Source organism: Sceloporus occidentalis, unplaced genomic scaffold (genome assembly GCF_023333645.1).
Source record: "Sceloporus occidentalis isolate IW3139 unplaced genomic scaffold, rSceOcc1.0.p SCAF_7, whole genome shotgun sequence".
Lineage (NCBI taxonomy): Eukaryota > Metazoa > Chordata > Lepidosauria > Squamata > Phrynosomatidae > Sceloporus > Sceloporus occidentalis.
In genome coordinates, this window is record NW_028316987.1 from 7,085,442 (window position 1) to 7,099,009 (window position 13,568).

General features: G+C 40.6%; 1 protein-coding gene across 4 annotated transcripts in view; it reads right to left on the reverse strand.

Annotated features, from left to right (window-relative positions):
• Positions 1 to 13,568, reverse strand: part of SRCIN1 (SRC kinase signaling inhibitor 1) — a 326,873-nt gene that overhangs the window by 174,116 nt on the left and 139,189 nt on the right. For all 4 annotated transcript variants that reach the window (XM_089531790.1, XM_089531791.1, XM_089531792.1 and 1 more), the window contains one exon: positions 1,377 to 1,660. In XM_089531790.1, the coding sequence (XP_089387916.1) occupies positions 1,377 to 1,660 (284 nt within the window). The remainder of the gene's footprint in view (positions 1 to 1,376; positions 1,661 to 13,568) is intronic.

Sequence of the window (13,568 nt, forward strand, 5' to 3'; positions counted from 1 at the left end):
TATCTAACCAACAAGTGTAGAATGCGTACCCCTCCTGATGTTATTAGGCTGCAACATACACTTAGCCAGCATACTATTAGCAAAAACTCTCACAACACAGTTTTTTTTTGTTTTTTTTTTTGGAGAAAAGCATATTTAAAACTAATTTCTGCTGAAACTGTTGATATTTGATTAAGAATCTGCCAAACCTTCAGTACTTTCTATTGTGTGATCCACATACTAAGCCATAGGGTCATTTTTTCAGTTCTGATTGCAAAGGCCACACAGGCTATAGGACTGGTTTTTTGCAATGCAGACTCAAGGGCTTGACAGATGGCCCCAAAGGAGCGGCTTCCTGCCACCCCTATCAGTGCTGGATTGGGGCTGCGCTGGGTTGCACGCTGCACCCCGATCTGGTGCTTTTCCAGCTCTAAAAAGAACGGCAAAATGCCACTCCTTTTAGAGTTGGCAAAAAGCTGCCCTTGCTGCCATGGTGGCAGCTTTTCAGCATTTCTTTGGTGCAGCGTTTATACACGCTGCACAAAAGGAGTGCTGTAACACCCCTGCCATGTGGTTGGGTGCGCCGCGTGTCACTGGCATCAGGGCGGAGTCAGGGCATGCAACATGCAGTCGCCACACCCCCACTCCACCCTGATGCCAGTGTTTCTAGCCAGTCTGTTTTGCCCCAACTCCTATATGGGCTGAAAGCCAGAGACACTTTTTACTTCAGAAATAACACAGTGCTGCCCTTTGCTGACACTGTTAACCAGACAGCATAGGTACTAGGGATAAACAAATATGTCAGTTTTTCTCTTTTCTTCATATTTAATTCCAAATATAAAGTGTTTCATGTTAATGTAATGAAGGTATTTATAAAATTTGGAAAGTTCTTCTCAAAAATGAACCCAGCAAAATTTTCAAACATCTCCACAGGCCAATTTCAGAAGCTACAGCTATTCCCAGCACAGAGAGGACCATTTTACAACTGGCTGTCATGTCATGGCCAAAGTTGAGAAGCCTGTAAGGGGGGAAAAAGATGGCAACCTTAATTTAGCATTCCAATCCCATGGATTCAAACTCAGTCTTTTAAGAAATAAGTCCTTGAAGCCATCTGCCTGCAAGGTAGGTTTCACTTTTATCCTACATTTATATTTAAATCAATTTTTAAATTTTTAATTTAAAATTAATGTTTTAAATGAAATTTTTCTCAAATACTTCCACCAAATTAATGAAGAACTTTGCAAATTTTGGGACATACTGATAAAACAATATTATCCTTTATCTCTTGAGCCCTGAAGGGAAAGTTGCATTAACAGCCCATGTCCCCAAGCCAAGAGGCCATTATTGCTTTTGTGCTGACACAGGATCTCTGTCAAGGGAGGAAATGCACCCCTTACCTGGTCCCGGATCCTCTCCTGCTGCCCTCGGATGGCCAAGGCATGCTGGGGGTACTTGCTCTTCAAGTGGTCCATGAAGGCATCCCGCTTCCGTTCCATCTCAGACTTCTGAAGCCCCGTGAGGGCTTCCAGACTCTGGGCAGCAATGACAGTGTGCCGGCGTTCTGAGGTATGGACCAGCCCTACGTTGGAGAAGCGGCGTGTGCCATTTCCCAGGGTCCGGTATTCCCGTGGATATTCTGCATCATCTGCCGAGATCATGTGGGCGCTAGTCCTCTCGGGATCTGTGCAGATTTGGGAGGAAGGAAGAAGAGCAGAGAGGAAGTCAGGGCACTGTTCTACTTACCTTACAGTGGCGAAAAAGAACCAGGGATGCTGGATGTATAGGAAAGACAGGGAAGAGTTTCTTCTGAAAGGGCTGGGAGAAAGAAACCAAGCATGGGTTCAAAAGAGATACTGGGCAGTCGTCCTCACTGGACGATCTCTCTTTCTAAATAGGGCAAGAACATTCCTTTGGCAATAACTGTTCTTCCTTAGAGAACTGAGCCTATGCTATAGTTTTTTGCCAGAGCTTGGAAGTTACTTTTTAAAGTAATTAGTTGTGGTTTCGAGGCCCATTTCAAAAAGTATCTAATATTGCTAACATTTTAAAATAACTCTTTACGTTTCCAATAATTTTTTTAAAAAATACACACAAGGTACATCACAAACTTGTACTTAAACCATGAGACAATTAGTGAGGCCAGTGTCCTAGAAATCTTAAAGTAACTAAAGCATCACTGTTACACCACAAAAGGAATTATATTACTTCCTGTGGTAATGTAACTTAGTTATATCTTCATTACTGGGGAGCAAAGTGTTAATTACAAATTAATTACTTCCAAGCTCTGGGTTTTTCTTCCCTACTGAGCCTCAGAACAAGGTCGCACAAATTTCAGACCGTTAAAAGGAGGTTAAGCTTCACGGAAGCATGATAAAGGTGAGTGAGAAATGGGGAGACAGAGGCCTGTTCCAATCACTTTTGATTCCAAAGTGATTTCCAGAGGTTTTCTGGGTGCAAAAGGGACAAAGGGTGTGTTTGGGGTGGCGGGGATAAGGTGAAGGGCAGAAACAACCGTCATCCAAGAGAAAGACGAGACAATAAATATATCAAGACAACAACTGGGAAACTACAGAGACATCAAAACTGGCCTGGAGAAGCCAAAATTAAATATAAACAGTCAAAAGATGTCAAGGGAGAATGACAGCCCATGGGCCCTTGCTCTCAAGCAAGAGACCGATAGGAAGACAAAGACAGACAAACATTCTGAAACAGTAAAGAAAGTAACTGAAAGAAAAATGAAGGTTGGTTCATAGGGAAAGGAATTTTTGTGAAACACTGCTCTGAAACTGAAGTCACTGCGATTATCTAAAAAACTGGAAATCTGTGCTTCCATTTCCAGCACCTGCCCCATCAAAAGAAAGGACAACATCTCATGAAAGCCCTGCTCCAAGAAGTCCACATTACCTGCTCAGACACTTTGACTCACTCTCAGCAGTAAATTGAGCGAACAGCTCTCACAGCCAAACATGCCTCGACTCTCAAACCTGCTCCCCTTATACTGTTAAATTGCCTGAAGCCATTCCTGACCCCCGAATAGCCTGCAATGATCTTTCTGCAACAGTCACACTAGCTGAGCTTTCCTTTCACGCAAAGCATGGGCCGGCTATGTATAATCAAAATTAAGGCAAGAAATCCAACTCCACACTAAATACTGTACACAGGAAAACAAACTAATTGCAACCTGGAAATGGTGCATATTTGTACACCCAGTTGTGTATTCTGCATAATCTATTTTCTTTAGACAAACAATGGGGATGAGCACGCACAGACCCTGGTCCTTAGAAATAGGGTGCCCTACCTAATCTGCAAGCCAGTATGGTGTAGTGGTTTGAGTGTTGGACTATGACGCTGAAGACCAGGGTTCAATTCCCAGCTTGGTCATGAAACTCACTGAGTGACTTTGGGTGTTACATGCTCTCCACCTCAGGGGAAGGCAATGGCAAACCTCCTCTGAACAACTCTTGCCAAGAAAACCCCATGATAAGTTTGACTTAGGGTCACCATAAATTGGAAATGACTTGAAGGGACGCAACAACTATCCAATCTGCAGGTATGCTGAACCTCCTGAGGTTCATGCTGCTTATCAAAACTCATGCTCTCTGGAATGTTCTCAACTGTGGATCTCCCTAGTAAGAGAAGTTTGCTTGGTCCGTCTTCCATATTTAACAGTGTGAAATAATATTATGGATTTCCTATTAGATTTCTGTGTGTTGAGCTCCATAACTGTGAACCCTTCACCGCAATATGAAGGCCACTTTATTATGAAACCTGAACCCTCACAAGGGAATCATTTGCAATGCTAATTGCTGACTCCAACGTCAATGGCTCACTGTGGCAGTGGATCCACTTTCAATTCAGACTGAACTAAAGAGGTGTAAACTAAAAGAACTATCCAAGATGTTGAAACCTATTTGTGGGGGGAGGTTCAACATCTTTGAATGTATCTGCACTGCAGAAATAATCCAGGGTGACACCACTTTAACTGCCATGGCTCAATGCTATGGAATTCTGGAAATTGTAATTTCATGAGACATTGAGTTCTGGTGCCACAACAAACTGCAGTTCCCAGAATTCCACAGCACTGAGTAATGGCAGTTAAAGCAACCAGGATTATTTCTGCAATGTGGATGCAACCTCGAATAATTCCCACTAAAGCCCAAAGTGGATTTACTGGCCCAATGACATAAAATCTACCAGCTGTCACTAGCCAGTTAGTATGGTAAAATACACATTTGCCCCCAGTATCTTGAGAATAAAAGCACCAACAGGAACGCAGAAGGTGGCACTTTCTGCTTTAGTAGCATTGATAAATTAATCAAAGGGCAACAGCAACTTAACTGAAGAGAAGATGTCAAGACCAGGCACCTTCTGCTGTTCCAACACAGTATCAATGGTACAGGAATTATGTTCTTTTCACCACAGGTAAGTGTTAATGAGAGAGGACAGTACTGAACAAGGATGAATGTATCATCTGTTTCCAGCCAGTGTGAATTTCATATCTATTCAATCATAACTTTGCCTGGTCCTATCTTTTTTGCAGTATTTTTAACAGCAGGAAAATTATGGACATAAAGAATATTTGCACATTTTCTCATTCTCCACAAGAAAGGCTGTCCTGATACATCCCCTCCCCAAAGTTCAAACACTGTGAGATTTGTCACATTTTGGGAATTTTTGCAAAACTTTTGCAAGGGATTTTTAAACATAAAAATTGGGTTTTTTTTGTTTTTAAAAAAACATTTTTGGCATATAGAACAATGGATTCCTCACACAGTATTTTGGTTTTGTGCCAAATGGTTTTTTCACCGAGGAAGAAAAGATTGTATTCTATGAGAAATATGCTGCACAAAAGGGCTGTTGCAAAATTTTCACAATAAAGCCCTAGGAAATACAAAAAAATCCAAGATACTGAAAGAAACCCTCTCATAAATTAACCTACCAGGAATAAAAAAAAATATGTTATACTTTTGTTCTTGCATACAGAAACAAAACCAGCAAATAAAATAAAATAAAATAATCCCATTCTTAATGAAAATGAACATTTTATTTGCCTTTTAAAGCTGACAACTGAATTGTAAAATCTGAAAAAGGGTTTAGAAAAATAACTGTGTTTTCCAACTGATACTTGTTCAAGACATACCTATTTAGATACTTTTAAAAGCATACCAGAAATCCTCCAGCATCTGTACTGGTGGCCCATGCAAAAGTGAATTTGTGTTTTAGTTCTGTTGGTAACTATTTGCTTTTACAACCCGAAGTAAACCTCTATGTTTTGGGATGGGCAGGAAGTAGTTTCCAGAAAAGCAAAGGATCGTATCTAAGCAGAGAGGGCAGAGCTACAGTAGTAAATTCTGAACTAAAAGAACTCACCATGGCACTCCTTATAGCTACTCCCACAAGGACAGTCCACAAATTCTAACAGCTGTCTTGATCCATGCCAACAAACCAGTTCTAATAGTTTTCATCTGTCTGAGGAACAAGTATTTTGTAAAGCAAATGAATCGTAATTGTCCATTCAAGACCAAACTACACCAAATACTCTGTATTATAAAAGGAATAGCATCTCTACCTAAATAACTTAATGGCACCAGGTCCCATTTGATCTTGGAAACTAAGTAGGGACTACCTTGGTTAGTACTTGGATGGGAGACTACCAATGAAAACCAGGTGCTGTAGACTATATTTCAGAGGATGAAATTGGCAAAATCTCTGAGTGCTTCTTGCCTAAGGAGGACCTATGAAATTAATGGGGTTTTCATAAGTCCACAGGAAACTTGAAGGCACACACATGAGAAACTCCACTGCACCCCACAGATACTGCAGCTTCAAGGAAACAGGGAAACACTTTTCTATGCTAATAATAATAATTTAAAATCTCAGCACGTCTGCACTATGAGCCACTCTCTGTCTTTATTTATAGACCAGCAACAGAATATTGAACTTTTGGAATATTGAGCTAGTGAGGTATCCCTTTGACAATGTAGAGGCAAATCTCTTTTGCTATGTTCCCTGATAACTTCAGGTTTGTTACAAATGTTCAATAATGACAAAATCCATTTCTAAGGTTGTTGATTCCAAATACTGTAAACAGCACTGTCCTAGTTTTTTGTGGGTTTTTCAGGCTATGTGGCCACATTCTGGAAGAATTTATTCCTGCCGTTTCACCTGTATCTGTGGCTGGCATCTTCAGAGAATGGTGGCATGGAGGTGTGTGAGGGTGTATATACTGTGTGGCCCTTGATTGAGACAAAGTGATTTGCATGTTAATCTGTGTGTTGGCCAGTTGGTGAATGGCAAGGCGTCAGGATCGGAAGATATGAGAGGAGGATTTGAGTCAATTTAATTAATGATCCACTGTCTGCTGGTAAACCCCCTGGCCCTGGGTGATATTCATTTGCATATGCTGAGTCTTGAGTTTGGTGAGTTTCAGGGTTTGTAGCCAAACTTTCCTTACTTTCAGGGTTTCTTCTTTCCTGTTGAAGTTGGAAAGACATCTCCATGCTACCATTCTCTGAAGCTGCCAGCCACAGATGAAAGTGAAACTTCAGGAATAAATTCTTCCAGAATACAGCCCAAAAAACCCACAAAAAACTATGGATGCCAGCCTTGAAAGCATTCAACTTCATATAGCACTGTCCTAGTTACAGGTTTAGCTTTGTCGACATGGCTTTTTTGTAATAATCCAGTACTTTGTGCGGGACTGTCACTGTAATATGCAGTGGAGTGTTAAGTGTGTATTCAGAGACTGGCAAAGGAAAGACAAACATTTTTCTCTATTAAAAATACTTTATGGGATCTTGTTATATGGAAAAAGGGGAGAAGGAGAACAAATACTGGGGGGAAAACCCGAAAAGTGATATAACAAGGCAATAAAAAAATAAAGGAGACCAGCTAGTCTCTGCAGTCTATTGTAAGAAAAAATGTTGCCAGTGTAGGAAAAGTATCATCACACCACCTGCTTTTTCCTTTGAAATGTTATTCCTTGTAAGGTCTGGGAAGAAAATTTGTTAAGGGTGCTGTTATTCTTTATACTTGTTGTTGGTTTGTGCCTTCAAGTGCTTTCTTACTTATGGTGACCCTAAAGGCAAACGTATCATAAGGCTTTCTTGGCAAGTTTCTTCAGAGGGGGCTTGCCATTGCTATCCTATAAGGCTGAGAGAATGTGATTTACCCAAGGTCTCCCAGTGAGTTTACATGGCTGAGCTGAGATTCGAACCCTGGTCTGCAGAGCGTTAGTCCAACACTCAAACTGCTATAAATGCAACATAAACCTGTCTGAACAATTTTATCCAAGATATGGCAAACATCTGAAATCTACCTGTGCATCCTGAAGGGCAGATTTTTATCAGGCAGTTCATGTTTGCAGCCAAAATTTATTGAATTTTTGGCTCCTAAGAAATAAAAATCTGTTTCCTTGGACTCCAAGAATGCTGGCATCTAAAGCAGTTTTCTAGAACAGAAACCATTTGTGGTATTTGCTTTCTGGACCAAAAAATCTCATTGTGCAGGCCAGAGTATCAAAATGCTTCCTTTGGCTCCTTCCACTACTTGAAACTCTGCCTTCTACCACTCTGCCTGATTTTATAAGGCTTGTAACACTTCTCCCTGCTTTCTGCTCTTCTACCTGCTTCTTTCCATTCTCTCTTCCCAAAGCAACTTTTCTAGCTCTGCCTTTCAGAGTAAACAATCAGAAAGCCTTCTGGATGTTTGGATTACAACTCCCATCAAACTCTATCCAGAGCTTTCAAACGGTGATTACAGTTACAGACACTATGCGTGGGAGTTGGTTCATTATCATTGTAGGCTGCATCTGCACTGCAGAAATAATCCAATTTGTCACCGCTTTAGCAGCCATAGCTCAACGCTGTGGAATTCTGAGATTTGTAGTTTTGTGAGCTATCTAGCCTTCTCTGTCAGAGAGCTCTGGTTCCACAACAAGCCACAAATCCCAAAAGTCCATAGCATTGAGCCATGGCAGTTAAACCGGTATCAAACTGGATTGTTTCTGCAGTGCGGATGCAGCCATAGCTACAGTTTTTCCCCTTACAGTACCTCCTCACTCCTTTTTTTCCAAAAGTGATTTCATTTTATATTTATTTATTTATTTACAGTACTAATACCCCTCTTCTATTCAGACATCTCAGAGTAGCATATAATAAAAACTGACAAATCTAAACAGCGTACATACTAAAAATGATTTACATTCCATTAGTAACCTCTTCACCTACCTTAAAGTTTTTCATTAGCACAGGTACAGCACAAGCCATTAACTGAACCTTGTCACTTTCCCCTTCACCCTTTAACAAGCCTCCCCAAATAATGAAAATAATTTAAATAATCCATTTAGATTCATTTCAGACAGCTTTTTTCTCTCATTTGTTCACAGTATCATCCATGTGCTCTCCTGTCCCTGTCTCTGTTCCTCCTGCCCACCATCAGGCCAGAGAAACAAACCTAAATTAGATTCCTTTCTCTGGTCATGTTAGATGGACTATTCTGGCAACTGTAGTTCAAAAGTGTGATTTTTCTGAACAATGGGCTTGCTACAGTAGCTCCTCTATCAGTGATCTACTAGCAAAGGAAAAGTCAGGGTGGACTGCAGGAGTCTTGAGATCTACATGTTCCAAAAGCTACTGGTTTATTCACCATGTTCCCAGAATGAGAATGCTAGTCCTGGGCCTTATGTACATATTTTCTCTCCCATTGGGATCAATGAAAAAAATAACCCCTCCTCTCTGTCCTATTAATGAATGAATGAATTTATATATTCTATATATATATATATATATATATATATATATATATATATATAGAGAGAGAGAGAGAGAGAGAGAGAGAGCGCGCATTTCATAGTGGTTTGAGCACTGGATTATGACTCTGGAGACCAGGGTTCAATTCCTGACTCTCCCATGAAACCCACTGGGTGACCTTGGGCAGTTCATGTGCCCTCAGCATCAAACCTCCTATGAACAAATCATGCCAAGAAAACCCCAGGATAGGTTTGCCTTAGGGTCACAATAAGTCAGAAATGACTTGAAATCCCCCCCCACACACACACACACATTGTATCTCCGTTATCTGAAATACTTGGGAACAGAAGTGTTTGGGATTTTGGAGTTTTTCGAATTTAGGAATACTTGCATATACATAACGAGATGTCTTGGAGATGGGACCCAAGTCTAAACATGAAAGTCATTTATGTTTTGTATACACCTCATACACATTGCCTGAAGGTAATGATATAGTCACTATTATTTAATGATTTTGTGCATGAAACCATGTTTCTGTTCACTGAAGCATCAAAAAGCAATCTCAGCTGTCCGTGTCGACAATTTTGGAATATTTCAGATTTCATAATTCTGGATAAGGAAGACTTAATGGAAATTTCCCTCCCAGAGGGTGGGTAGATGGGTGTGCATGACGGGGACAATGGTATTTGGGAAAAGGATAATCGCCCCCACACACACACACACTCTTTGGTCATGACTGATCCATAGCTGCTCTTTTTAAAGTAAATAAGTAAATAAAAAAATAAATGGAAATCTCTATGACCCTAATTGTAAAGGTGTAGCAATGAAGGCTGTCTCTAACTTTAATTCAGAAGTTTTAAAAGCCCTAATTTAGAGAGACTCATTCTATGTAGACCATTGGCTAAGATTGATCTGGGAACTAAGGGAAGCGATGAAGTGCAGAACATGAGAAACAGAAGAAGGAGACTAAAATGGCCATGAGGCTGAAGAATTCTACGAGTTCTAGTCCAAAAAAGGTAACTTTTCCAACCCCTGGCTTTGTATTAGGGCTTGGGAACTGAATGAACATGTGCACAAACATCACACACGTTTCTTTCAAATTAAATACTTATAGCACTTTGACATGGAATCCGGGGATTTGTAGTTTTGGGAGGTATTTAGATTTCTTTGCCAAAGAGCTCTACAGCCTCAGCAAACTACAAATACCAGAAATCTTTAGGATGGAACCATGGCAGTTAAAGCAGTCTCAGATTGCTAATTGTACAGTGTGAAAAGATTTCCTGTCTCATGATATCCTTTCCAAGGGTGCCTACAGCTTGGAGTGGGGAAAGAGCCTCAGTAGTGCTATGTATGAAAGGTTCTTGCTGGGAAAGATCTTTGTGGTATCTACCTGGCCACTATTTTGATACCTTGCAAAGACTCTTGCATTTTCCCAAGCCATTTGTCTTGGCTTTAAGCTGATTTGTACACTCTGCTACTATTTTTAATGCAGCATATTTCTATCATTTTTATCAGTACTGAATTTTAAATTGGATTAATCTTGTTGTGAGCTGCCCTGTGAAATTCATTATATGGTACTCTATAAATACTATCAATGAAAAGAATGAATAATGTATTTCTAGTGCCAGTTGTGTGCAGACCTCATTTGCATTGGCTTTTAATATCTGGTGACATCTGGATATTAACATCTGGCTCTCTTTCATTCTTTATATTTAATCCTGTTTTATCAATTGTTGTTTAATTAGTTTTTTAAATGGTTTGAACGATATTTTGTCTATCTCCCTAGTAGATTATTGAAGAGTGGTGTATAAAGCTTTGCAAATGAATGAGACAATACTACTGCATAATCTATATATCCTTGACAAATAGAAAACTCACATGAAAAAGAAATGCTGTCTCCTGTCCCCAAACCAAATCTCAAATACACAACCCTCTCTTAGGGGTTTATCACACAAAGGAGATCAGGAGTTTATCCCATGAATATCCTGGGGAAATTGCGTAATTACACGAAATGATTTCATATGACGTTGCACAAAACCTGCCATTAAAGTGGTCACAAAAAAGCATTAACACACATCTTTTTACTTTTGGGATTTCAGTGACAATGCATTTCCGATATCACTTTATTTGAGCAATTGCGTGTGATCATCATTCGTACAATTACTCCCCATTTTCATTTTATTTGCAGGATGCTTTAAATGCGCTTTAATGCCAAAATTAGCCCCAGTGTGATAAACGTTTTGGATATCAAGGCCTGAATCTAATTGCCTGTAGACTGCAGCTGTAATTGCCAGTAGAATAGGCCTCTTGAATCAGTTGCTTAATGCTAACTCAGTATTGATGTGTATCATTTTGATTCAATAGTCCTGCTTTAGCTGAGATTTGAAATAGTTTTAGGACCCAATTTTCTATGTGCAAAATCATTGAAATAATGCGAGTCCCCACTTGAAGTGAGGGACTTGGCATAGCAGGTAATGGTTTCACATTTGAAGGATTGTCAGAGGACAGTACTCTGTTTGAAGGCACAGTCTTTTACAATGGTATGGATTGCGTGACTCTCAAAGTGCTGTTGGGTTGCAATTCCCAGCATTCTTCACTTTTAGATATGCTGGTTACAGCTGCTGAGCACAGCAATTCAGCAATATCAGGAGGGTTGCATGAGTCTCACCCTTGCTCTGTTTGAAAGGCTGTCCTCTTTAATCAAGTCCAAGTCCAGTTTAAAGTTTAAAAAATATAAGAAGAGATCGGTGTGTCTTGAAAATGTCCATCAGTAGGTAGTCTCTGGCACCAGACTAAGGCTAAATGACACATCTTCTCCCCTGTCTGCACAGTGATCAGTCCAGATGATGCAGGACCCAATGCCTGGTTCTGGTGTGAACTGTCCAGATGATGTATGGCCAGTTCAGCTTCAAACCTGCAATATAACACTCTTAACACAGATTTTAAAGTTACCTCTTGCTCTGGATCATCCCAGAAGATCTAGATTCCTCTGGAGTGATGCTAGGCAGATAGTTACAATGCGTCCTGCTGTGCTGCTCATTACCACCACCCTTCTGAGGTCAGAAGAAAATGCCCAGCCATGTAATTGATGCTGGACATCCCATTTTCAGCCTCAGAGGGAAGGACTTGTGTCAGTAACAGTGGGTAACAAAGTGGGACGTGTGTGTGAACAACCACCCGGCATTGCTCTGGAGTGTTCAGGTAATGGGGAAATGTTGGGACAGCTTTGGGGCCAAAATACTCCAGAATACTCATGGAGTATTCTGGCCCATGCAGAAACAGCCTAAGAAAGGCACTTGCATAATCAGGTCATGTTCTTTCAAGTTATGGTGAGATGTACAAATGCAAAGATATACAACCGTGCACAAAAGTTAGAATCATACAAGCCATTGTACTCCCTATTACCATGTATGGATGTGAGAGCTGGACAATTAAGAAACAAAATAGGAAGAAAATCAATTCATTCAAGATGTGGTGCTGGAGAAGAGTGCTGAGAACCCCATGGATAGCCAAAAAGACAAACAAAGCAGATCAAGCCAGAAATTTCCTTGGAAGCCAAGATGACAAAACTGAGGCTGTCATACTTCAGACACATCATGAGAAGGCACGACTCACTAGAAAAAGCAATAATGCTAGAAAAGATGGAGGGATGCAGAAAGGGAGGAAGGCAGCATGCTAGATGGATGGGTTCTATTAAGGAGTTCACTGGTATGAGTTTACAGGAACTAAGCAGAGCAGTGAAGGACAAGGAGTCTTGGAGATGTCTCATCCACAGGTCACCATTGCTCAAAATTTATTCGAAGGCAGTTAACAACAAAAACACTATTTCCATCTGAAGTCATTCTTTATCAGTCTGTATCTGTACAAGTGAATTAGCAGATTGCATGCAAATCTGTGTCCTCCCCCCCCCCCCCCATTTTTGACAATGTGTTTCCTCTTTCTTTGGCAATGCAGAAGTGCCCACTTTAGATTTATTCCCTCTGTGAGAGCTATGCACTCGCTTTTCAGTTCCCTTTCTGCTTGATGCATGCCTGAGTTTATGAATGGCCCTAAATCCCAACCACTTTTATGACCCCTCTTCCCATGCTTCTGTTAAACCCGGAGGGAGGAGTGCCTTAGAAACTAAATCACTGGCACTCTCCAGAATAGCCCTCGTCAATTAAGGCTGGAGACAGATGCTTGTTTTTAAGAGAGTGGAAAGCAGTGTTGCCACCTTTAAACCTGATAAATTAGGGACAGCTCAGCTATCTACCACTTCAGTGGGACAAACAAATAGGACATCAAAGAGGATTACTGAGCCCATAGGAATCCTGCATATCCATGTAGTCCCCTCATGGTAATTATTAAACAGGTTACCAAGGTAATAAGAGAGATCCTTATTAGCTTGGACAACAATTTCAGTTTGCTGAGCTAGAATGGCAAACACAGTAACAACGCTATGATATTATGCTTCTGCAAACTAGGTTAGCTTTCATCTCTTAAAACACGCTTACTTTGGCTCTCCTAGGGTAGAGATAGACATGGATGTTGAAGCATAAACTGAATCAAATCGGTATAAACCAGAGAGGGTGAGTGAGGGCAATTAAAAGTACAAGTACAAGAGAGAGCGTGGGATGCTGAAGAAAGCTCAGCCATCCATTACTCATATTTTATGCCCTAAAACTGCTGTTTGTTGTTGTTGTGTGCCTTCAGGTTGTTTCTGATTTATATGGTGACCCTAAGGTGAACCTACCATGGGTTTTCTTGGCAAGATTTGGCCAGAGGTGGGTTACCATTGCCTTATCCTGAGGCTGAGTGTGTGTGACTTGCCCAATGTCACCCAGTGGGTTTCATGGCAGA